The following is a 25,569-nucleotide window of genomic DNA, read 5'->3' on the forward strand; positions in this document are numbered from 1 at the left end:
TTAGTCCATCTTTTTATAGGTGAATTGAGTTCATTGATATTAAAAGATATGACCAGAGATTGTTAATTCCTGTTTTTTTCCAGTGGTGGTGTTCGTATGTTTCCCTTCTTTGAGGTTTGCTGGTGGGAGGTTATCTGTTTCCTGTGTTGTTGTGGGTGCAGTTAGCTTCCTTTGGTTTGAGTTTTCCTTCTAGTACATTCTGTAGGACTGGATTTGTGAGTAAGTATTGTTGAAATCTGGTTTTATCATGGAATATCTTGTTTTCTCTACCGATGGTGATGGAAAGCTTTGCTGGGTATAGTAGCCTGGGCTTGCATCCATGGTCTCTTAGTGTCTGCAGCACATCTGTCCAGGACTTTCTCACTTTCCTGGTTTCCATTTAGGAGTCAGGTGTAATTCTGATAAATCTGCCTTTATATGTCACTTGGCCTTTTTCCTTTGTAGCTCTTAATATTCTTTCTTCTGTATGTTTTTCAGTTTGATTATTATATGGCAAGGGGACTTTTTTGGTCCAGTCTGTTTGGTGTTCTGTTAGCTTCTTGTACCTTCGTAGGCTTATCCTTAAGGTTGGGAAAGTTTTCTTCTATGATTTTACTGAATATATTTTCTGTGCCTTTGAGCTGGAGTTATTCTCCTTCTTCTTAGGTTTTGGTCTTTTCATGGTGTCTCATATTTCCTGGATGTTTTGTGTTAAAAATTTTTTGAATTTAACATTTTCTTTAACCGATGAGTCTATTTCCTCTATAGTATTGTCAACACATGAGACTCTCTCTTCTAGATCTTATATTATGTTGGTTATGCTTGCATCTGTAGTTCCTATTTGTTTACCTAGATTTTCCATATCCAGAATTACCTAGGTCTATCTTTTCTTTTTTGCCTCTATTTAAGTTTTCAAGTCTTGAACTCTTTGGGCTGTTTGGTTCACTGTTTGATTGCTTTTCTTGGTTATCCTGGGTTTCTTTAAGAGATTTATTGATTTCTTCCAATATTTTCTGTCTTTTCCTCAATTTCTTTTTTTATTTATTATGTATACAATATTCTGTCTGCTTGTATGCCTGAAGGCCAGCCATAAGACAGCACCAGACCTCATTACAGATGGTTGTGAGCCACCATGTGGTTGCTGGGAATTGAACTCAGGACCTTTGGAAGAGCAGGCAATGCTCTTAACCGCTAAGCCTTCTCGCCAGCCCCTTCTGCAATTTCTTTAAGGGAATTTTTTTATTTCCTCTTTAAAGGTCTCAAGCATTCTCAAAGTTACATTTAAAATTATTTTCTTCTACTTCTTCTTGGTTAGGATGATCAAGTCTTCCTGTTGTTTGACCAATGAGCTCTGATGTACCGTGTTGCTTTTCAGGTTGTTGAATGAATTCTTGCATTGGCACCTACCCATCTCTTCCCTCAGTTGGTGCAGGCAGTGCCTTTGCCTCTTGGTCCAATCTTTTCAGTTGTTCTCTGTGTCTTTGAGAGCTTTTCTTGGTCTATTCTGTACTGTTGCTGTGTGTCTAACCGCTGTACAACCGCTGAGGTCTTTCTTGATCCACTCTCTTCTTCCTCTCTGTGCAGTCACAGCCTGTGCTTCAGAGTTCTTCTGAGGTGATGGGGGATTGGAGGGTTTGGGGTGTTGGAGCAGCCTACCTGAAGGAAACTTGCTTGCTGGCTATGCTGACAGGCTGAGGCAGGTAAGGGAGAGGCCTGGGGTTTTGCCACAATACTGAGGTCATAGGGTGCCCCACTGTATAAGTGATTACTCACATTTTGGTCCTCTCTAAAGGTATAACCTTAATGTTCAAGTTGCTACCATCAAATAACACACTACTTTTTGCAGAAGCCACCTGAAGAGTCTGTGTATGCAGTAATAAGAGGAAAAGTTTGGTGTGCTCTGCTGTAGAGAGAGACTTCATGGAGAAGTTACATGTGAAGTTACATGTGAAGAATGTGGTGGAGCATTAGGGGACAAAAGCACTGTGGGTAGAATACATAGGCTAAGGAAGAGCACACGCTCCAGCGACTGCCTGAACCTGAAACTGCAAATATTGTTAATGAATGCCATGGGGAAAGCAATGTGGAGTGGCGAGAAAGGGACATTGAGAAAGGAGACATGCTCAGATCTTGAGAACCACTGCGAAGGCCATCCATTTCAGCTTCCATCATCATGAAAATTCTGTTTTAAATGTGTGTGTGGAGGGAGGGTCTGCTGCTGACAGAGAAAGGAACTGTGTGAGGCAAGAAGGAACCCAGTTTAACACAACTTAGTTGGACTGATTCAAACCTCTGGTGTCCGACCCTAGTCAGTTTATTTTAGACATATTTAATTAAGTACAGTACAATTTTGGAAAAACATTTCCTGGTAACAGTTATCTCAAGCCCGTGTGCACAATAAAGCTTAAGGTGTGACTACATCAAAATTCTTTTGCAAAGTTCATGTGACTTCTACCATGAAGTGGGTTCTATAGCTTAGCTTAAGGGCCTGGACTGGTGTGGTTTTGAACCAAGAAACCATAGTGATCCCCAGGCTATAAAGTACATGTGACATCTCCCTAAGTATGGGTTCTATTGACTGAGAAGCAATACTCAAGATAAAGGTGGAAGAATATGGAGTAAACATAATAGTCTGGGGTATTCAGTTGTGGCCAGGCCCTACAAATAGCACAGATTTCCAGGCTATTAACAACATCAACTTCTAGCTTCCTGGGCATAGAACAGGCATACAGTTCTCTTCTGTTGAGGAGATAAGTCATATGTTCAACATTCTTAGTTTTTCTAGTGCTTATCTGTGAACAGGGGACCTTATACCCTCTACATAAATGAATCATGGTTATAATTTCAAAATACATACTGTCAGGCATTTCAGGGCTTAGAAACAAAGTTCAAGGAATTGCAGAAGCAGAAGCAGTTCAAGAGACAATTCAGTGAAGACCCCTAGTACAATGAGGGAAGAAGAGGTCACATCAAAGGTTTTAGACCTAATCCAGTAATAGTCATGCCCACACAGAAACATTTATTGACAAAAAGAGTTGTGAAGTTTTCATTCAGTAGACATTTCTTGAACAGCTTGATGGTTTGGGTAAAGAATGAAAGAGTGATTAAAATAGAAGGAAGTACAAGTCTTTCTCCCCCACAGCAGACTTCACTAACTGTGAACCTAAGAAGGAGGAGCTGATCTTTCCATACCCATCCCACTGGCTACGACAGGCTGCCTATTGGGAACTGGTGTACAAGACCATTTGTGAACCGCTTGTGCTTTTACTAGTGCTGTGGCTTTTTCCACTTGCTTCATTGACCAGGCTGCAGGTTGGGAAAGTCTGCAAAAGGGTATATTCAGATATGTGGTGTGGTGTTTAGAGGCAACTCCCCACAGAGCATATTGCATTTGTTGGCTTTGAGGGCTGAAAATACTGCCTTACAAAGGACTTTAGAAGAGAACAGAACAACGGGCAGCCTGTGCAATGTGAACATTAAGACAGTGAAAAAATCACAAAGGGGGAAAGAACCAGTAGGTGTTGCAAGGAGAGGACCGCTTGTTTGTCCCTACCTAAGTACTGCCCTATCAAAGGGCCAAGGCAGTTTCTTTATTCATTACCCAGTGAAAGCAACACATATACAGAAGGACCTCCCACAACAAGTAGGCCCTAGTACAGCAGAGCAGTGGAGGAGAGCACAGTGGGTCCCATAGCCAGAGATGCTGCATAGCAGTCCAAGAACAAAGCAGTGATAGAGGCCCTTGCATCTACAACTGTGTGATGATGGGAGAGCAAATGACAACAAAGAGAAAGCACAGCTAGAGAGGGTCACAAAGAGTTACATTTTGTTGGTAGTTTTTGTTTGAATTGAGAAACCTTTGGATTTGTGTCTAAGAACAATAAAAGAAGATAGCAGAGACAGAAGAGCTTAAACTTAGAGGAACAATGGGATGACCAGTAGCAGAAAGTGGGGGCAGGATTCAGTCTTCCTTCAATGAATGTTTGAACAGAGGACTTACTCAGATGTAAGACGGATAAAGAAATCATAGTCTGCTTTAAGCTGCTTCCTCGTAGGAACTAAGATGGGCAAGTTATAAAGTTATATATGGCAAATGCATATTTTCATATTGCACCAACTCTGCCCCTTAAATATTATAGCTTAATGACTTTTAGGAAAAGCATTTAATAATTTCTGAAAACTTATAACAACTTGTGGAGAAAGAGTAATGCTTGGCATCTTTTCTGTCAGAAAGCAGGCGTCTACTGGACTCCATTATGGAGTAAACTCAAACAGGTATCAGAACCATCCGTGTGTGCTGTGCTACAAAGATAATTACTGTCGAATCTTATCTCCCAAGCATTTTAATATAAAGCATACATAACTATCATCAGATATTAAAATAGAAGTAATAGATAACATCAAATATTTTGATTAAATGATACTTACATTTAAACAAACAAACATACCTGACAGTTACGTTTGGACATTTTTCTTTTTCAGGTGGCACCAAGTGTTACCACTTCTGCGGCAGCTGTGGACCTCAGTTCGTTCACAAACGTGTACCATCTGGAGCTTCCCAAGGTACATCCACGTTAACTGGGAATAAGATGGTTGAGTACCCTCACACGCTGGTCCTGTTTGCTGGCTCCCTGAAGCATAGTCTCTAGAGAGTAGCATCTACGCCATCTGGGGTCGTGTTAGAAATGCAGGCTTTGGGACATACCCAGAGCTTCCTCTGAGTGAGGAGGTCTGAGGTGGGCCTGGAAATCTGTTATAATAACTCATGGTGATGGCAGTGTACTGTAAAGCCTGAGGCCAGCTGTGCTAATTGGTCCTGTACTGTGGCCTAGCTTTTCCCGATGTTAGTGTTACTTGAAAGTATGAAATGTGTTTATGGAGATGCTGCTCAGTAGATGCAATAATGAAAAGACAGGTTCATAAAACTGAAATACTGCCAAGTTCAGCTGATAGGCTGGCGCTCGGTGAGGTGTTGACCTGGAGAAGGTCTGTCTTTCAGGTTCAAATACTGCTATTCAGAAGTGGTTTGCTAGAAAGAAACATGTTTTTACCTACAAGAACCTATACTGAAAAGCAAGTGGGCATGGGGGATATGAACAAATGAAGGGCTCAGGCACAGGAGGAGAATGAAGTTGGATAGGGCAGAAGGCTGTGTACAGGAGATGTTGCAAACATGGATGGCTGAGTGTTCCTTTTCTTCCAGCCATGAGGCACTGAGGTCTGATTCTCTGAGCCTGGACCATTCTATCACAGAGACTGTGCTTGATCAGAGATGAGCTTTATTTCATGAGTTTCCTCCCGTATAATTTGGAAATATCAGTAGTACTTTTAGTCACTCATGAAGATTAAATGAATTACTTATATAGTAGCATAATTCCTAGCACAGTCTGAATATTGGGAAAATATATGACTGTATTGATTTTGTTTCTTTTTATAAAGAAACAAACTTGTACAAAGGTGGGCTGCTGAAGTTTTTAGTATAATATTTTTATTACATTTTAGAGAATGTCATGTGCACATGATGTATCCAAGCACTTTGCTCCTCCAAGCACTTACCCCTCCTCCCCAACCCTTCCCAACATCCTGTCCTGGCTCCGTTTCTCAGTTTGTGCTGCTCAAATACTCCTGGGTGTGGTATAATCCCCCTTCCCTATCTGTGCTGCCCAAATACTCTTGGGTTGGTACAATCCCCCTTTACCATCTGTGCTGCCCAAATTCTTCTGGGTGTGGGACAATCCATTGGAGCATGGTTGACCTATGGGGGCAGCACCCTTAAGCTGTCAGATGTCATAATCCCACCACCCATCACCAATGCAGGAATGCTTGGTTGTGTACAGGCAGCCATGGCCGCTGTGACATCTTAGCATGGGTTTAAAAATGAAGTTTTCTTATGAATTGGAAATATGAATTGTTTTGTTCTAGACAAAGGGAACAGAAGTCATTAAAAGCATTTCCTCATACATGTCAGAATAATCGTGTCCTCTGTGTTCCTGTCCAGATCTCAGGGCTTAGTTCATTTTAAATTTGTAAATACCAAAGACACTATTTACAGTATAATTATGTACGTATAGTTTAATTATAGTTTATTAGGAATCACTTAAATGCATGCTGAAATTTTAGTATGAGTGATTTATTTCAGCTTATGTTTATCTGTAGAAAAGTTGAAAATATGGTAAACGTCTCAAATGACCTTTTATAGCAATTCCAATTGATTGCTTATTGTATGCTAGAATAGAAAGTGCCAAAGAATGCTAGAGAATGAGCATGGGAGCTGAATGAGCTACTCCACAGTACAGCAGTTGAGAGCACAGTCTGAAAGCCAGACCACCCCAGACTTAGCCCATAATAGCCAGCTGTGGCGCTGTTACCTAGGGCAGATTCCTGATTCGGCACATGGCTTCTTTGTATTAACTACCCTGACAGTAGAGGTTGAAGGAACATGGGTTTATTTTTATTCACAGTTCAAGCGTACAGTCTGTCATCACAGGAGAATCATGGAAGCACGAGTTTGAGGAAACACTTGGCCACATTGCACTGTACAAGAAGCAAAGAGAAATGGACGTTGGTGCTCAGTTTAGGTTCTTCTCATTCAGTCTAGGACTCCTGTGTGTAGAATAATGCCACCTGCAGTTAGGGTGGATATTGCCACCTCTATTAACCATATGTATGTATGTATGTATGTATGTTCCTAATAGGCATGCATGGTGGCCAGGTAATATCTCACAGGAATACTTTGAGTCCTATCTTCAAGATAATTCGCTGACAGTCATCAATAATATTAGAAATATGGGATTTTGCTGTGATGAATATGACCATACTGTTTTTTGAGAGGATTGTGTAACATTTTAGAGCTTTGGATTTGAAAAGCTGGCAAATCTCCAGGGAAGGATTTCCTCATGGTCATCATGCAGGAACTATGGTCCAGAGGTGAATGAGGCTGCATCTGAGGCTGGCAGCCAAGCTCGGCTGTGCGTACTGGTCTCCCTGTGTCACTGATATCCTAGCATGACAGTTACGGGAGTGACTTCAGCATAAAGAGCACTTGAGGCCTGGTACTAGGGGGGGCTAGGAAGAGCCACTGGTGAAAGTGAAACCTTAGCTTCAGTGGAGAGCACACAATTGAAGGGTTTATGGAGAGGCGCTGGGGCTGGGCACTGGGAGAGACTAGTGGTGAACACACAGCCTAAGATGCAGAGGAAATTCCAGGATATTGGCAATGCCCGGACAGCGAGGGGAATGCCAGTGACAGCAGGAGTGTGGAACAGTGAAGTGGGTGTGAGCCTAGGTGACAAGCTGCACGTGCTGTGCATGGCAGAGCTCGAAAGATGGGGCTTTCAGAATCCAGCAGATCAGGAGTGAATCCAAGGTGTTGGCCTCTGAGCCATTTACACTGTTTTGAAGTTTGATTTCACTTTGATTAAATTGTTAGTGTGCTTTGGGTCTTCCCTCTTGGAATAAAAAAGTATGAAATTTCTTTTTTACTTATCCCACAGTTAAAAGACTTTAGATATTTAAGAGACCTTGGACTTTCAATGTTTTAATGATTGTAAGGTTTTAAAACTAATACTTTGTTGAATATTGTGAAACCCCATAATGTCTTGGGAATAAGCAAGAAAGGAAATGTTTGGGGTATTTGTGTGACATGTGGACAGTTGGTCAGTTCTGCTGGTTTGGTTTCTGTCAAATCTGACACTGTGAAGAAGGAACCTCAGTTAAAGAATTTCTTCCCTTAAACTGCCTGTGTTCAAGTCTTTGGTGCATTAAAATCCCAGCCCACTGTGCGCAATGCCATTCCTAACAGGTAATCTTTGCTTAATAAGAAAGGAAGCTGAGCCATCTATGGAAAGCAGACCAGCAAGCATTGTTCTTCCACAGTCTTGGTGCCCATCTTGAGCACCTGCCCCACCAGTGGTCCCTTGAATATGGTGAAATAAACCCTCTCCTCCCATGTTGCTTTTGGTCAATATTTTATCAAAGCAACAAAAAAGCTAACTATAATAATCTCTAAAATAAGGACAAAAAGTAGTGCTCATTCTGTAGTTATAATGATCAATCCACACATACACGGTGCATCTACTACCTGGTATGTATGTGCATGGACACACACACACACGTAGTAGGCATTATGATAGTTGTTAGGAAAGAATAAAAGATATATCATTGTTGACACTGGTGTTCTCTCTTCCATACTTGTTTGCATTCCTTTCATCCCTTGCTCAGAACCTTTTAACAATCTTGTCAAACAGATCAGGCAATACTTTTGTCTGGCACTTAGTAGTGAGGTAGACAGAAGCCTACTTTGTCCACAAGAAGCATATCACACCCTGAAAGATCTCAGGTGACTCTTTAAGCTCATTTTCTTCTTTTTTCTTCTGAAATTGGGGCTACCCTGTCATTATCGTTGGGTTGGATGAAATCTGGAGCAGTATTGCTTCATACTGTAGCATAAGCTTTGTCCTCCCTTTATCCTCCTGCTGATTCATTCACAGATGCCTAGTCTATGTACTTCCCTTTCTGACGTTGCTGCTCTATTGAAAATCCAAGACCTTGAAAACATCAGCAGCACCTTATTCACAAAACCTTCATTTAAACTGAGTATTATTATTATTGTAAAGGAAAATATCAGGGAACTGGAATGTATTCTCTTATCAATTGCCAAAGGGAATAGGGATAATATTTAAGAATTTTTTTTTAAATAAGCTAGACAAAGAGGAAATGATGAGTTTTCAGGATTTCTGTTGGGAACTTTGAAGTCCTCCGGGTTCACTTTCCTTATCTATAAAGGAGAAATTACACATTAATGTGGAGATCCTATTCTGAAGATTAAGTGAAATAAATAAAGCACTAGTTAGGATCCAACTCTCCATAATTGCTTTCATAATCATTTTTAAACCTGTGAGATTCTGAATGGCCTATAGAATGTGTCCTTGGATCTTCCTTTGCGGAGATCTTTGTGTAAATGGCCAGTGGCACCTGCTTTGTGTAAATGGCCTGTGCTTGCCTCATTCTGAGATGACATGGGACTGCTATGCAGTGCAGTGGAGACACAAGAGCCTTGCATGTAGTTGGAGACCGCTCTCTTGTTTCCTGGCTGCCCCGACCACATGGAAACTATATTAATTACAACACTGTTTGGCCAATGGCTGAAGCATAGTTCTAGCTAGCTCTTATATCTTAAAATAACCCATTTCTATTACCCTGTATTTTGCCATGAGGCTTGTGGCTTGTTAGCTTTTGCGTCTTGGGCAACTACATATGCCTCCTTCAGCAGCTACATGGCATATCTCTGACTCTGCTTACTCTCTCTGTATCTCTATCTGGATTTCCCGCCTGGCTTTACTCCATTAAGCCATTGGCCAAAACAGCTTTATCCATTAGCCAATAAAAACAACACATATACAGTGCACATCCCACCTCATCCTAATATTGGTGACTTGTCTCAAGTCCTTTGTCCTTTAACTCTCCAGAAAGTTTCAAATTATATTTGTTTGGAGAAACGATCTTTTTTCTTCAAAAAACTACTTTTTTAAAAAGGAGCATACAAATCCAAAATAAAGTAGAATGGCTTTCTGTGATGCTAATTTAATTAGTCAGAAAACCTTGACCAAAGATTTATTTTTAGTACTCTTTACCCTAGGAAAGTTACTATACATTATAGCAAGCACAGGTTCTATGATTGCCAGAAATCAGGATCAATTTTGCATAGTGGAAATCCTCAAATAAAATTACAGAGTTTTCTTTTGAATTTTAAAGAACCTTTCACTTTCTGATGATGACAGTAGTTCGTTCAGTTCAGTCTCGCCTATGGTTCTTGTTGCCAGTTTTCTAACTATGTAACTGCATGGTTGCTCCAGAATCGCACTGCATGCTGGCATTTTAGGATAGCTCAAGACAGTGCTTCTTGTATCTTCTCCTGAGGAAGGAACCTCTAGACTGTGGCAGAAGTGAACTGAAAAGTTAGCAGGTAGGAAAATGCACACCCACATCCACTCTCCTTTCCAGTGTTTCATCCATTTGCCCACAGTCTGTGTCCTCGGTTGTGTCAGGGCATAATATACACGTGTATGTTTGCCTTACTGTTCCTTTAGAGTTTCTATTGCAAGTAACTACAAAAACCACAAGCAGAAAGTAATGAACAGGAAAAAATTAATTCCATCAGGCTTAATAAAAGAAGATTTTTGGGCTTCTTTTATCAGGTTAGTCTTCAAGCATGATTGATTGTAAGACTCACTAGTGTCATCAAGGACCAGGTCTTTCTGCACAATCATGCACAGTCCTATTGATTCCAAGGCTGATCTTTATTATAGGCCTAGAATGGCTGCAAGTCATAGGTAAGGCCTGTGTCACCTCTTTTACGTGTGATGGAGGAGAGGTAAGAGTGTCTGTTTTCCCAATTGTCACAAGATCCACCCTAACTACCAGCCCAGTCACATGCATACTCCAGCCAGGGACTCTGACTGCGATAATCAATAATAAACGTGACTAGTGTTACTCAGTTCACACCTTTGAAGCTACTTACCTTTCTTTACGTAATTAATTATCACAAATCCCAATAAACAAAACAGGCACTTGTTGCATCTTGTTCCTGTGAATGAGGAATGTGGAGTACAGTTGGTGATGAGGCTTAGAGCCTCCTGCATAGTTGCTTCTGTAACATTTGGGTTGATTGTGTGCCGGGTCATTGGGCCTCTGCATTTTTACATTTGAGTAAAATAAATCCATGTCCATGTTCCCGACTAACCTTCATCTACTCCTCTAGGATCAAGGAGGTTTGGGTATTGCTATCAGTGAGGAAGACACGCTCAGTGGAGTCATCGTCAAGAGTCTAACTGAGCACGGGGGAGCAGCCAAGGTGACACTCATTGACTTTCTCGCTGCTGAGAAGTGACAGAAGGGGAAATTGCTGTGAAACATTGACTCACGTCTTTTACATTTCCCCACAGGATGGACGGCTGAAAGCTGGAGATCAGATCTTGGCTGTAGATGATGAAGTTGTTGTTGGATATCCTGTTGAGAAGGTATTTTTGCAATAAAGGCACTCCCAACCCATCCTTTGGCCTGGCTCAAGTCAGGGCATAGGAATTAAGGCTGATATGTCAAATGGATTTCCAAAAAGAGGGTGTCCCAATTTTTATTCCTATTTTCTAATCAAGATGATGTTATGATTCTACCTGATAAATTATTTAATATTTATAGTTATGTTTGATAAATGTTGCCTGTTTTCTTTTGAAAAAATCTGTAACTATTAAACAGTGCCTCACTTTGTATTGAAAATGAGGGCATATTTTCCCTATGAATGTTTTCCCTTAGTCAAGTATATTGCTATTAAATAGATTTGAAGATGCAGCCATTACATGCCTGATATTTGTTGGTGTTGAACAGATCTTTGTATCTGGAGTCTGAGTGATACTATTTGTATGGAAGTGCCAGGGGAAAAGCCTTGTTTTCCTTGGATGGGATAAGCTTCAGTCACCCCTTCTAGGATGTAATCCATTTCTACATTGACCATCAAGAAACTTAAAGTAACTAATGCTTGGGTCTTTAACCTATATATCTGATTTTGCTTTGCATTTGCATTGGCTTTACTGTTGCTTAGTTTTCTGCCCTGCTTTTACCATGTATTCATCAGTGTGTTTGTGGGTGCTGCTTCAGATCCCTTGAAGAATCAGAGAGCAGGTGAATTGCTGTCTGTGTCATCTAGCATTGTAGGGATCTAGGGAAATGGAGAAACTCGATTAGAAGTGTAACAAGTTGAAAGCCAATCCCCCAGTATACTAATATAAAAAGGAATCTCGACAAAGCTATTCTAGGACAGTAGAAATTAGCAATAGCCGCATTCTCGTTGGACAGTTGAAGAACTAGAGGAGGTATTCTGTTCTTGGCTTCTCCAGGAACCATAGGGAAATCATTTGTCTCTTTTTTTCTGGATAACAGGTGAGTTAGAGCCCAGCAACACTGGGTCTGTGGAGTTAGCTCTGCCAATGTTGTGTCCAAGAATCTGAATCTATGGGACTAGAGTCAGGGTTCAGTGGTGAAGAATGCTCTTAGCAGAACTAAGTTCTGTTCAGGACCCATGCCAGGCAGCTCCCAGCTACTTTGAACTCCACTCCAAGGGATCTAACACCCTCTTCTGGACTCCACAGGCACCTACATACACATGTGTGCATACACGCATGCACACACACACACATACACACACACACACACACACACCAAATAACAAATAAGTAAATCTTTAAACATAAATAAGGAACTTGAGTTGAATAGTCTGATTTCATGTTTAAAGAATGAAGAAGAGGAGGAGTAGGATAAAGCGAAATAAAACATTGGGTGTTGGTATGCCAGCTTTTCTAATCCTGTGATGAGGAAGCAGAAACCAGAAATTCTCTGGGGCTTCCTGGATATTCAGCCCAGCCTGATCTGTGAGCCTCAAACCAGTGAAAACCCTATGGCCTTGACATGCCCACCCGTATGTACTGTGCACACTCAGCCATGCACACACATAAACATGTATGCATGCATATACACACGAATACACGAAAGATATTCTAACAATTCTGATGACTTTTATTTGTATATGTTTACTCATTTGTCTTTGAATTTTGTTCTCCTCCACATCAATATCCGGCCAGTTCATCAGCCTTCTGAAAACAGCAAAGTCAACTGTAAAACTGACTGTTCGAGCTGAGAATCCAGCTTGCCAGGCTGTTCCTTCAGCAGCTTCTGCAGCCAGTGGAGAAAGGAAAGACAGGTCCCAGTCTCCTGCAGTCCCAGCTCTGGATCCAGAAGCCATCCCAAGTAAGGACTGGCTCGTGAGAGTCCTACACATAGGGCAAGCTCAATTGAAGGTCTTCCTTCAAAGCAGGCCTGTTCACAGGGCAGCTTGAAGGGCCTTAAAGTCAAAGCGTCTTTAGTGACTGAACAGTTAAAAGAGGGCATAACTGAGAAAAGTGGGGGTCCTATGCAGTAGACCTGTGTGCATATGTTACCCAACTGTGATTCCTTAGGATTAATTTAGTATACGGAGCAAATTGTTAATAGTGGCACATGCCTTTAGTTCCAGCACTCAGGAGGCAGAGGCAGGCTGATCTCTGAGTTCAAGGTCAAGCTGGTCTGCAGAGCTCATCCAGGACAGACAGAGCTGCACAGAGCAAACAAACAAAAACAAATGGATAGATATATAAATAAAAAATTACTTGACTTACTTTTTGAAGAAAAATGTCCATGAATAAATAACTCCAAACTCTCTAAATCATGATTCAGAAATGATTTAAACATTATCTTTTCTGTGGAAGGTAGAGAAGGGAGACACTTTCTTGACCTATAATACAAACTGAAATATTCCATTTATTTGACAGTTTGTTAAGGAAAAACAGACTGAAAGTATGTGTAATACACCTATTCAAACATCTTAAAATAAAACATCTCTGATAACAGTAATCTTGTTTAAAAGGGTAGGGAATTCATTGAGGTAACTGTTAATATTTTAATGAAGATTTTTCTCAATGTTGGATTCTAAATAGCATTGTGTATAAAATACGAAATGTTCAATGAAAACAGCATAAATGAAAATCTCATGCACCCTTTTTTAACTGTTTCTATAGTAAGAGCATCATCTGTTTCTGATTTCCTGAAAAGAAAGTATCTTGTCTACAGCACACAACACTCGACAAGAGTGACTCTCCTAACCCTGCTCTTTCCTGTGAAAGAAAAGTGTGTCTTGTGCATACTCAGAAAATAGGGAATGGGCAGTTTCCTTAGTTTTTCACACTGCGTTCTTATCTATCTAATTCAGAAAGGTACGTAGCAGGATTTAATGTCAAAAGCCTAAAAGTACCACATGAGCCTCAAGAAGAAAGACAAGAAATGAATAAAGTGAATATTTTTGCATGTATTTGTATCTGTGCAAATATGCTCAGAACTGATTACATAAGAAGAGATGCTTCATGATACATAGAACAAGAAAATAACCTGTCAAGCCATGGTGCAGCACCATGACCAAAATTAACGATGAGCTTCTTGAGAGTCTGTGCAGGCCAGTTCAGCTCTGAGTGTGACGAATGCTTCCTTCATAGGAAGTGTGCTCGGTTCTGGTGAAGTATCAGCTACAAAATTCAAAGAAGAGGCTCTAGCCTGACTCCCAGTTTCTTTTCTTTCATGTTCTGTCCTGTTTACCTCCAGCAACTTAAAAAAAACAAAATAACATTAAAAAACAAGTCATTTTGTGCCTATCCTTAGGTTTAATGATGATAAATTAATCATGCTACTTTGATATTTTAAATACAAAATGGTGAAAATATTCAAGACTGATATGAAGTTGCCTTTTCTGTAATCTCTTTCTCTATCCCCATAGGTAACTTGTGTGCTAAATTTGGCATGAGTTCTTCCTAACCCATTTTGATTTGTGGCTCATCCATTGTAAACTCCTTTCTAGGTACAAGCAGGTCGTCGACACCAGCAGTCTTTGCTTCGGACCCTGCCACCTGCCCCATCATCCCTGGCTGTGAGACAACAATTGAGATTTCCAAAGGGCAAACGGGACTGGGCCTGAGTATTGTTGGGGGGTCAGACACACTGCTGGTAAGTACCCTGCCCAGTTTGGAGGCACTCGGGTGGTCCATGAGACCATGAGGAGGAGGTTTCTGTCCCTTTATTGTGATACAGGTGGAGAAAAGAAGTATCACTGGCAACAAAAACTAGAATTATGACTTTGATTACGCCAAGGCTGACTTAAATACAATCTGTTACACGTAAAATTCGGAGTGTTTGTATCACTTCGCTGGTCCTTGGCATTGTACCCAGGTTATCTCAGCTGTATTTTGAGAAGAATAGAAAATGATTTATACATATTTTTTGCATGTCAAAATACTTTAAAAGTTTTGCCACTTGTAGATCATAATGGTGCTTTATATATTATATTCATATATGCTTTATACATTTATGAGTTTTATCTTGAAATTTCTCTATCATTATAAAGTATATACTTCTTTCAACCTTTTAACAAAAATTACGTTGTTAGATGTTTTCTTACATTGTGATGTGTGGCTTACATATGGACCCAGCAAGTACATGCCCATTTAGCTACAAGTACACTGTCCTTGGATTCCTATCTTCTCAGCATTCCTAGGGAGAATGGATAACACATGGGTATGTTATGCTTTGGGCTTTAGGGTGCTATTATCATCCATGAAGTTTATGAAGAGGGTGCAGCATGTAAAGATGGAAGACTGTGGGCTGGAGACCAGATTTTAGAGGTAAAAGTGCTTATTTAACTAGAGTGGAAAGTAAAGATCATGGCTGATGGGCTCTCCTTCCTTCTCTCCCTTCTTCTTTCCTCCCCTTTCACCCACCACACCTAGCTCCTCACTCTCAGTGCCCTGTTTCTTACAGGTGAACGGTATTGACCTGAGAAAGGCTACGCATGATGAAGCAATCAATGTCCTGAGACAGACTCCCCAGAGAGTACGCCTGACGCTCTACCGAGATGAGGCCCCGTACAAAGAGGAGGATGTGTGTGACACCTTCACCATTGAGCTGCAGAAGAGGCCAGGCAAAGGCCTGGGGTTGAGTATTGTTGGCAAGAGGTATGTTGGAGAGAACTAAGCCAGGGCCCTTTTGAAACTGATTGTAGCCTTAATCGAACATATCTATGGCTTGTGTTCTGTCACTGTAGACATTCTAAGTCAGTGTGTTAGAGGGTTAGAGTCTTCAGCAAGAGACGCATTACATCCTGAGAAGTTAAATAAGAAATAGTCCTTGGTCTCAGAAAATTCCTCCTCAAGGGCTGGAAAGGTGACTGGCTCATTTGCTGGGTTCATTTCCCAGCACCCATACTGGGAGGGTCACAACTGTCTCTAACTTCAACTGTCTATAACTACAGCTGTCTATACCTACAACTCCAGGGGATTTTACACCCTCTTCTCACCTCCTCTGGTACTCACATACAAGTAGCATACACACACACTAAAAATAACAATACAAATTTAAAAATTAATATTTTTAAAACCATGCTCTGATGAATGAAACTCTAATACTTGTAGCAAATGAATTTCTTGCAAGTCACAGAGGCCCGTTGGGGGAGCTAGGAAGGAATATATTAAAGGGACCAGCAGAGTTCCCTATTTAAGAAAGAGGACAGGCAAAGGATTTTGCTCTGTTAAAGGAGACAGAGGGTAGAGAGTCTAGGAACAACAGTCATGGTGAAAGGCATGTGCCACCAGCAGAAGACTGGAAGCATAAAGTAGGACATGTGAGATTAGTGAGTACACTTTAATTCAGTTCCTTATTATTGAAATACAGTATTTAAAGAATATGGTACATATTTTATATTAACCAATGTTTATAGAAGTAATATTAATGAATAGTTTCATAAACATTTTTTCCTTGTGCGTTATAAGACCATCAGGAACAGAATCTATTGAATAATTAAGCAGATAAATCTGAACTCAGAATCAGCTTCTGTGTAGGCTGCAGGAGTCCCACATTGCCACCAGCTGTCCTTAGTCCCCACAAGCCACCATGTCAGAGCAGCCTTCCAGTGAGCACCGTCTCTGAATTGTGCTTATCTAGTCTGCAGCCACACTCCTGTATTGGGATTGAAGGGCATATTTGCCAGTTTTGTTTTGTTTTGTTTTGTTTTCATAGAAAACCAAAGACCTAACTTTTTTTAGTGCATAGAGAAAGTGCTGCTCAGATCTCAGTGGAAGTGTGTCTGGGAAAAGTAGGCTGTTTGGGGGACATTGCGCCAGCACTCTCCTGTCAGATGCAAGGCTGTTGTGGTCTGTTAGGTGACCAGATACTATACAACCTTCTGGTATGAAATCCTAACATCTTATTTAAAAGGAGAAAACCCATGGTTAGATTGAATGATTTTATGGTCAGATGGTATGTTTGAAGTCTTCTTGTGCAATTCTGTTTTTACCGTGTAGTCCTATTTACACTTATATTTGTGTCTTAATGGAAAATTCCAGGGATTTGTTTACAGTTTTGTGAAACAGTAAGATTTTTTTGTTTTCAATGAATCTACTTGTATGTAAAAGTTAACTATATTGTATGTAATGACCTAAAGACATCATAGTAAACTGTGGTTTACTTTAAGTAATAGTTTCAGGTTGTAGTGCATATCTGTCATGTATTTTCAGTAATGTTAATGGCATTGATGATAACCTCAACATACCCACATGACTTCAGGGCAGTACTGACAGAAAACCTCAGTGTGGTGTAGAAAAAGCCATGCACTTAGTACCCAGCTACTGACTCCTCTCCTACGTGTGCGGCCCATAAAATAAGAATTGCTGAACTCACTTGCTCATAGTACATACCTGATGAAGACTAGATATGCCCCGAGAGAGAATTTCATTTAATGAAATTCCCTTTTAAGATATAATTCACTGGTTTTTCTCATATTCTGGCAAAGCTACCCCAGCATTGTGCAAAACTATAAAATCTTAAAGATAGATACAATTGTCACTTAGAATAACTAATTTTGATTAAATAAGCATTGCATTGCAGCTGAGAGGCAGTCTTGATGCTGAAGTCCACTGTTGCTTGCAGGAATGACACTGGGGTGTTTGTATCAGATATTGTCAAAGGAGGCATTGCAGATGCTGATGGCAGACTGATGCAGGGGGACCAGATTTTAATGGTGAATGGAGAAGATGTCCGTAATGCCACCCAGGAAGCAGTTGCTGCCCTGCTCAAGGTAGAAATCAAGTAGCAAGCATAGTTTTGTAGAGTAACTATCTGTGTTATTAGTCGTCTCAGATAAAATAGTCAATTATAATTATTTATTATATTGTTGTATATTTGCCTAATAACTTTGTTAGAATACCTGAAATAATTTAGCAGGCTTTTCAAGTGCATGTTAAAAGAGGAAGACATATTCAGACCACTTTCAACATCTGTTCTTCCATGTTTTTTTTTTTCTGGATTTATTCTTAAAACTTGGTTTAAGGTCTTTCCTCTGAGGCATTAGGAGGCCACCAGGGCCCCCACAGCATCTCAGGGGGTCATATTTTCTAGCTTTTCTTTTTTAGACCCTTCCTGAACCCCTTCTAAACACAGCAGAACTGTATTTAGTGTGTGACACCAAGTGGCAGAATCTCACTCTGTTTCACACAGGGCAGTATGTAGCCCACTTCCATTGGACTCAACACTGTTGCTGTATTTCGGAGTTAATGTCAAACTGTCCTGGGTGTGTCATCCTCGTGCTCTGCAGGGGATTTAGTACTCTCCCATTGCACCAACATTAGGGTCACTGTGACAGAAGACTCCCATCCCCAGCGGGACATGGAGCTTACACTGTGAAGCAGGTTTCCTCAAAAGGAAGCTCTTCATGAGGAACGGTTCTCTGTTCGAAGGTGGAGTCATCCTGAAAATAAGCTGTGATGTACAGAATATTCCTTAGAAAAAGGCTTGTAGGAGGTAGATTTTCCCTATTAGGAAGCAGTCCTGTCTCTAGAGGAGATTTTATTATAAGTGAGGTGTTGTTTACTGCATTTTCCTTTGCCAGATGTAGTTTTCTCCTGAAGTTTAATTCAGCACAGACTTGAAAACACTATCATTATTTATTCCCCACATCTGGGTCTGAGTGACCATGAGCCTGTATTTGTGTCGGCGCCACAGCTGTTAGGGCTGCTGGGCCTGTGTTGCCATGGGAACCTCTCAGGGTGGCCTGCTAGAGGCCCTTTTCAGGTGGAGCTCCTTAACCTCTATGGTTTGGATAAGACCTGGCACCTGCATTAAGCTATCATTAGTTATTAACAGAGCACACATTAAATCTCTTGTTCGTTATCCAAACAAAGTGAACAGAATTGTTTCTTTCTGTGGATGCAGGGGATTGGTATTGGAGACAGGATCTTACTGTGTAGCCTAGGCTATCCTAGAACTCACTATGTAGCTTAAACTAGTCTGGAACTCATGGTGACCCACCTACCTAGCCTCTGGAGTTATAGAATTTTTTGAGGAATAATAGCTTATTTTGGAGATAAATTAGGAATGTCTGTTAGTTCTGTGTAAGACTGACAGATCTTACAGAAAGAGAAAGGAAGAGGTGGTGTTAAGAAAACGTAAATGATTTTAAAGTCAGTCCAGCCAGCCATGTTAAAGTCAGGCAGTGCACAGTGAGACCCATAGCAATTATATGTTGTATGTTTCGCTTGCTCCAGCTTGTTACTGTTCTTAATTTTTAAAGAAATGATCTTAAATATACAAATAACATATGTATGTACATAAATGTTATTGAAGTGTTTTGTAGTAATAGGAAAATTTACTGTAAAAGCCCTGGATCTCAGACACCGCCTTGTGCCACTTTCATTGTTATTGGACTACACTGCATTTCTTGCCGAGCGTCAGTTGTGTGGGTAGTGATTTGGGAGTTTTGGTTTGTATTTTAAACTCTTAAGTTTCCTTGGTTCATTTGCCCTTATGGTTTTGGTGTTTCATGAGAAATTACTTAATTCTCAAGTTCTGTTTGTCTTGGTAAGAAGGATCTCCATGTAAATCGTGCAACACTGAGATAGACACTTATGGCTACTGTATTGTCATTATTCTCGTGAGTTTAAATGCTTAAAAAACATTTTTTGCAAAGGAAGATGCCTTTAGTTTTAGACCATGTTGTTCTAAAGATGATTATAGAATTTTAACATTTTCATAAACTGTTTCCCCTAGTGTTCCCTAGGCACAGTAACCCTGGAAGTTGGTAGAGTCAAAGCGGGTCCATTCCACTCAGAGAGGAGGCCTTCTCAAAGCAGCCAGGTGGGTAGATGTGGGTTATGACCAAAACCACTCCATGGAAAAAAGATGAGCTCAGAGATGGCGCCGAGAGTCTTCCCAGGCTCCCAGACCCAGGCCCACCCCTCCAGCAATGTGAAGCTGAGTGTAGAGTTTGACAGTGAAGAGCAAGGGAAACATGGCTGGCTGGCCACGGGGCCTTGAGGGCTCTTAGTGATTCAGAGGGACTTTGTTTCCAGCATTATTCTTCTACAGTCTCAAAGTTAGCTACCTAATCAGTGTAGGCAGATCCAGTCAAGGCGACACACTTTTAAGATACTGTCAACCGAACATCAATCAGTATTAACCTGGAAAATTCCAGGTGGATGATTGTAAACCATCTTCTTTATAGAACTATGATATTAAAATAGCTTGATTTGTGAGCTAGGGAGATAGTCTATGCTGAGTTAGCGTGAGGACTTACATGAACGTCCCAGAACCAAATGAATCAAATGAAAGAACCAGTTTTTGTGGTGCTTTCAGTCCCAGTTCTGGGTTGGTAAAAGCAGCTGGTGTTTACTGACCTGCCAGCTTAACCACATTGGCCAGCTCCAGGTCCCAGTGAGAATCGCTGGCTCAGAAAGCAAGGCGGATGCCTCCTTATGAGTGGCACCTAAGGTAAACCTGTGGCCTCCACTCATGAATGCTTACGTGTTCATGTATGCCCTCCCAACACACACACATGAACATGCACACAAACACACACACACACACACACAAATATAATAAATGAATAATTTGATTCTTGGTAAGTTTTTTCTACAGTATTATCTTCTGATGACAGAATTTCATTTTCATGCGTCTGTTCATAAAGAGCATTTACTAACTTCCCTAATGTCTATATTAGATTCCAGGCTACTGGCCCGTGTTACAGTTTTCAGCCCTAGCTGATGTGTAGTTGTTTAAATTTGAGGAGAGTCTTTAGATTATGCAAAACTAAAATTTTTACATAGATTGAAATCGACTTCAACTATCCTTTCATCTTCAATTATTTGTATCATTATTCCTTAAACAGAAAAAAGAAATAATAACTACTTTACGTTGCCCTTAAAATTACCAAACACCACTGTTGTTTAACAGTATTTCTTATTAGATGAGAGAAGCACAGAGAATAGTGAAACATTTTGGACTTAGGGGAATTACAATTTCCCAAAGCTGTCTGTAATAATTGCTCCGTATTTTAGGTGAGTGACAGTAGCCTGTCGTCCTTCACTCTTCCCCTTTCTGGAGTAAACACATCTGAATCACTGGAGAGTAACGCAAAGAAGAACGCACGTAAGACTGGTTAACATTTTATGCATGAAGTATACTGCTCTGAATTTTGGCTGTTGACACCAATTTTTTTTGATTGTTTACCACTGAGCCCATTTCCTCCCTAAACCATCTCATGTCCTGATGGAGATATAAACATGCACTGGCCAAAATCCCAAGCAAATGCAGGCGTGCCCTGTGGCAGTTCTCTCGCTTACATTTGCTTTACAAGTTATAGACGCATTATTATCAAGGTTCTGTAATTTTTTCCTTACCAAGCAGAGTAGTATATTTAATTTTGTTCCTTTTTTGTGTTGAATGTAATTCCAGTAAATCAGAAAATACCACTAAGCAAGGCCTTATTTTTTCATTAAGATTACAAAAATTTTGGAAAAAAAAAAACACAATCCTCCTGTGTTTTAATTACATAAAATCATGGCGCAGAGGAGGTTTGGCTTGATGCATTGGTTGGGAATTTTTAAAATTGAAGAAACTCACCATATGGCAGTCTGTATTTGCAGTGTGACTAATATTCTAGAAATTTAGACACTTAGTGCATAGACTTTTTTTAACTCATCCATAACTATTCCTCTCAGCTGTGTGAGCGATTTTCTTTCCAAAGCATAGTCTGTTCTCATTTCATTCAGAGTAGATTGTACAGTTACATAATCCAAGCTGAAACGAGAGGGGAAATGGGATGGCATGCAGAGTTTTCCACTTGTGTGAACTGGATGTAACCCTGCGCACTGCTGATAACCCTGCGCCCCTCTGGAGAAAGAGAGCCCATGCAGTGCCTCCAGCTCCATGCTTTGGAGAAAATGGCAAGAAGCCTAAAAATGTTTTAACAACTGTTTTATCTGCTTCTGCCTTTACAGTAGCATCTGAAATTCAGGGATTAAGGACAGTCGAAATAAAGAAGGTAATGTGCTGTCTTCCAAGGCATTTTTCTTTCTATTTTCTTACTGAACATTTTTACAGTCCCCATCTGAAATATACATATGTACATTGTAAGTAGTGGAAATAATACATTCAATCATTGCCAAATTTCTTAGATACAATGAAAAGTCCTTATTTCTGTTTTCTATACTGTCAAAAGTGGTACCATTCTGCCCCTTCAAAAAATAATTCCTTGCCTCTCATTTCTTTTGCTGATGAATAGGCCTTTCTTTAGAATATACGGCCTAATAGCCACGTGCAAGAGAGAACATAAGGGCATGATTTGCTGAGCCTTTTTGTGCAGTATCCTAAACATTGGATGCTTCGTACTCATTGAATGCCCCTGTGAGACCCAGAGCTTTGTCAAGGACAATGAATGTGCTCCAGGCCTTGCACTACAAAGTGTTAGGCCCACGTTCAGTCAGGGGTTAAGTTTGGTTCTGCACATTGTTGTCTTCTCACTTCCTGAGTTTTCCTGTCTTTCATCAGTCTCAACATAATTTAGCATGTGTTGATTGCTTTACTTCCCAAACAGATGCTTGCTTTTGTAAACCTCTTGTGTCAAGTGAAGTATTTTCCACCCTCATACCTAGAAGATCCTGTCTGACAATAGAATATTGTGTGTCAGTGAACAAGCAAAAGGTCAGTTTAAAATACTCCATTGACCATAGTCTTTCTGTTCCATGGCAGGGGTCTGCTGACTCCCTGGGGATCAGCATTGCTGGAGGAGTGGGCAGCCCACTTGGCGATGTTCCTATATTTATTGCAATGATGCATCCAAACGGTGTTGCGGCTCAAACCCAGAAACTCCGAGTAAGTTTCTCTGCTAACCATAATGGCCCTTGCAAATCTAGCCAGTGTTCCCACCTTCTCCATCCAAACTCCTATGGCCGGGTTTTAAATCTGCTTGTAAATAGTGAAGCTTTGGCTGAGTTTCCTGGACTGAAAGTTAAAGAAGAACAAAAGGGAACACGATGTGATCCGGTGCAAGATGGTAAGGCAGCTACAACTGTGGAGCACATTAAAAAGAGTGTGTTCAGAGCCAGGGACAGAGGGACGCCTCCTTTATGTGTCTTACTGGTTCAAGTGCTGACTTGACCATTGTTGAAAGATGTTGTTTACTTCCTTTTATTAAAAATTTTACTGAAGTTTAATACAAATATGATTTTAAATACTATAGAACATATGAATTTGCTTCAAGGTTGTGGGATGGCCATAGTGTGAGGCAGTTTTGGAAGCCGTGCTGAGCCAGCAGGCCCTACTTTAGCAGCTTGGACTCTGGAGGAAAATCTTTAATGCCTGAGCTGTAAACAAGGTCTCCAGGAGAATCGTATTTTAAATAACCTCAAGTTTGGGAATGAGTAGTTTAGCACTTCTAAATTTATGATGGAAGCTGAGAAACTGATTACACCGTGGTGCCGTAGAGTCAGGAACAATTTAAACTGGGGCAGAGGACTCTCTTGCAACTGCTCAGCTCTGCCCTGTGAAATAGCCAAGTAAGCATGCTGCCTTCCAACCAGATTTTATTAACTGAAGTGGGCAGTGTGCCAGGTTAGCTCTGCTGCCCTCAGTTTGCCAACCTCTGACTTACAGTCTCATCTAACACAGTGATGATGTCCAGAGAAAATCTGGCTTCCAACAACACTGATACTTTATGGTTTTAATAAGGAGTAATGTCTTACTCAGGAGAAACAAGGACCAGGGATGTGACTTTCTTCTCCTCACTCTCTCTCCCCTAGAACAATCAACTCATCTGTAGCGCATCTTTCTTAGAATTGAGTTAGTGGTTTCCGTGGTTATATTTTAGGGGTGGGTGGCAACTCAGGTGTGCAGTGAGTGCTAGAAAAGCCTGCTAGCCTGTCAGCCCTGCTCTGCATGGTGGCTCTTTGTCTTGCAGGTTGGGGATAGGATTGTAACCATCTGTGGCACATCTACTGAAGGGATGACTCATACACAAGCAGTTAACTTAATGAAAAATGCCTCTGGCTCCATTGAAATGCAGGTAAGGCTTTTATCCCCAGCACTGCTCAGAATATAGGTAGCCTGAGGACACAGGAACTCTGGTGCTAAATAAAATTGACTGAGTCTCCTGCTACTATTTTATTTAATATATCCCTTGAACATCAGTGATGAAAATGAGAGCTCCAAGGAAGCATTATGAAACATGTTTGGTAACATTTCATCCTGATGCCCTCATTATTTCTCATTTTACTTCTAAAGGGAAAAATACAGGGCCTTAGCAACCAATGATTAATTGTCAAAATTTTGTGTGCTTGGTGAGTGGCATGGCTTCTAAAGATCTTTGAAAAATAATTGCACATGAGGTCATAATTTATATACATCAAAAAAATTGTAGAATTCGATTTAGGATATTTTAACTATCTGGACAGTTAAGAGGTGTCTGGGCATTGTGAAATTCCTTTCTTTTTAATAATATTTTAATCATTTCTTTGATTCAGTAGGCAGTAAAATACACATGCTAAGCCAAGTTTGTTCTTTGGGAAAAAGTCTTTTGGGTTCTCTTAAGCTGCATGAACATATGTTCTTGTCTTTTCACTTTGCCCACACACAGGTGGTTGCTGGAGGAGATGTGAGTGTGGTCACGGGTCACCAGCAAGAGCTTGCCAATCCATGTCTCGCTTTCACTGGGCTAACATCAAGCAATATATTTCAGGATGATTTAGGGTGAGCACACATTCTATCGGTGGTTTATCATTTTTTACTTTCAAATCAAATGCTCCAGACAAATGCAGTCTCTGATACATGATCTGACACTCACAAAGAGGTAAAATAAGAGGACAAGTATGAGTAGAAAGTGCCAAAGCTTTCATTGTCAGGGAGTCAGGGGTGGGTAGATTACAGACAGCTGCCTAGTCTGAGGTCAGGAAATTATAGACAGTCATCTAGTCCGAGGTGGGTAGATTACAGTTACCTTGTCAGAGATGGGTAGATTAGGAACAATTACCTAGTCAAAGTTGGATAGGTTATAGACACCAACCTAGTCAAAGATAGATAGGTTAAAGACAATTACCTGGTCAGAGAGGGGTAGATGATAGACAGCTACCCAGTCAGAAACAGATTACAGGCAGTGACCCAGTCAGAGATGGCTAGAAGACAGACTGTTACCCAGTCAGAGATAGATAGATTAAAGATGACAGTTACCCAGTCAGAGATGGGTAGATTACAGACAACCGTTCACCCTACTATACTTACCAAGTTCTCAGTTTTGATTTTTTTTGAGAGGACGTCTTACTCTTATTGATTGAACTTTTGACTGAAAACATTGAATATGTGAATATATTGGGAAACAACCCTAAATGTAAAAACACTAGTAAAGAGGAAGAATAAAGAGAAGCATATTTGAATTTTCAAAGAATTGCTGCTGCCCCTACATTGTTCACAGTTAATTTTCCTTTCTGAAGTAGAGACCATCATTTATGACCCTCCATTATGGTCCTCTAAGCTTTCATCGGCTTCTCTCCCAGTAAATTGATGAAATAATGGGAATTTCTGGGATGTAGTTTGAGTCAAGTAATGCACAAGGCACAGAGAGTAATAGTGTGTGTGTGTGTGTGTGTGTGTGTGTGTGTGTGTGTGTGTGCGCGTGCGTGTGTGTGTGTGGTGTGTGTTTAG

At 40.6% G+C, this 25,569-nt stretch overlaps 1 protein-coding gene across 9 annotated transcripts in view; it reads left to right on the plus strand.

The window, feature by feature from the left end:
* The window catches only part of Mpdz (multiple PDZ domain crumbs cell polarity complex component), a 155,989-nt gene that overhangs the window by 127,106 nt on the left and 3,314 nt on the right, over positions 1–25,569 (plus strand). For 8 of the 9 annotated variants that reach the window (XM_038333928.1, XM_038333930.1, XM_038333931.1 and 5 more), the window contains 14 exons: positions 4,462–4,542; positions 10,739–10,831; positions 10,923–10,997; positions 12,612–12,777; positions 14,414–14,559; positions 15,150–15,233; positions 15,370–15,563; positions 17,533–17,680; positions 19,648–19,734; positions 20,934–21,024; positions 21,876–21,919; positions 22,627–22,749; positions 23,834–23,938; positions 24,509–24,621. In XM_038333928.1, the coding sequence (XP_038189856.1) occupies positions 4,462–4,542; positions 10,739–10,831; positions 10,923–10,997; positions 12,612–12,777; positions 14,414–14,559; positions 15,150–15,233; positions 15,370–15,563; positions 17,533–17,680; positions 19,648–19,734; positions 20,934–21,024; positions 21,876–21,919; positions 22,627–22,749; positions 23,834–23,938; positions 24,509–24,621 (1,550 nt within the window). Of the gene's footprint in view, positions 1–4,461; positions 4,543–10,738; positions 10,832–10,922; positions 10,998–12,611; positions 12,778–14,413; positions 14,560–15,149; positions 15,234–15,369; positions 15,564–17,532; positions 17,681–19,647; positions 19,735–20,933; positions 21,025–21,875; positions 21,920–22,626; positions 22,750–23,833; positions 23,939–24,508; positions 24,622–25,569 lie in introns of those variants that run through there. The other variant, XM_038333936.1, reaches the window with a different exon arrangement.

The sequence above is a fragment of the Arvicola amphibius genome, chromosome 6, assembly GCF_903992535.2.
Source record: "Arvicola amphibius chromosome 6, mArvAmp1.2, whole genome shotgun sequence".
Classification (NCBI taxonomy): domain Eukaryota; kingdom Metazoa; phylum Chordata; class Mammalia; order Rodentia; family Cricetidae; genus Arvicola; species Arvicola amphibius.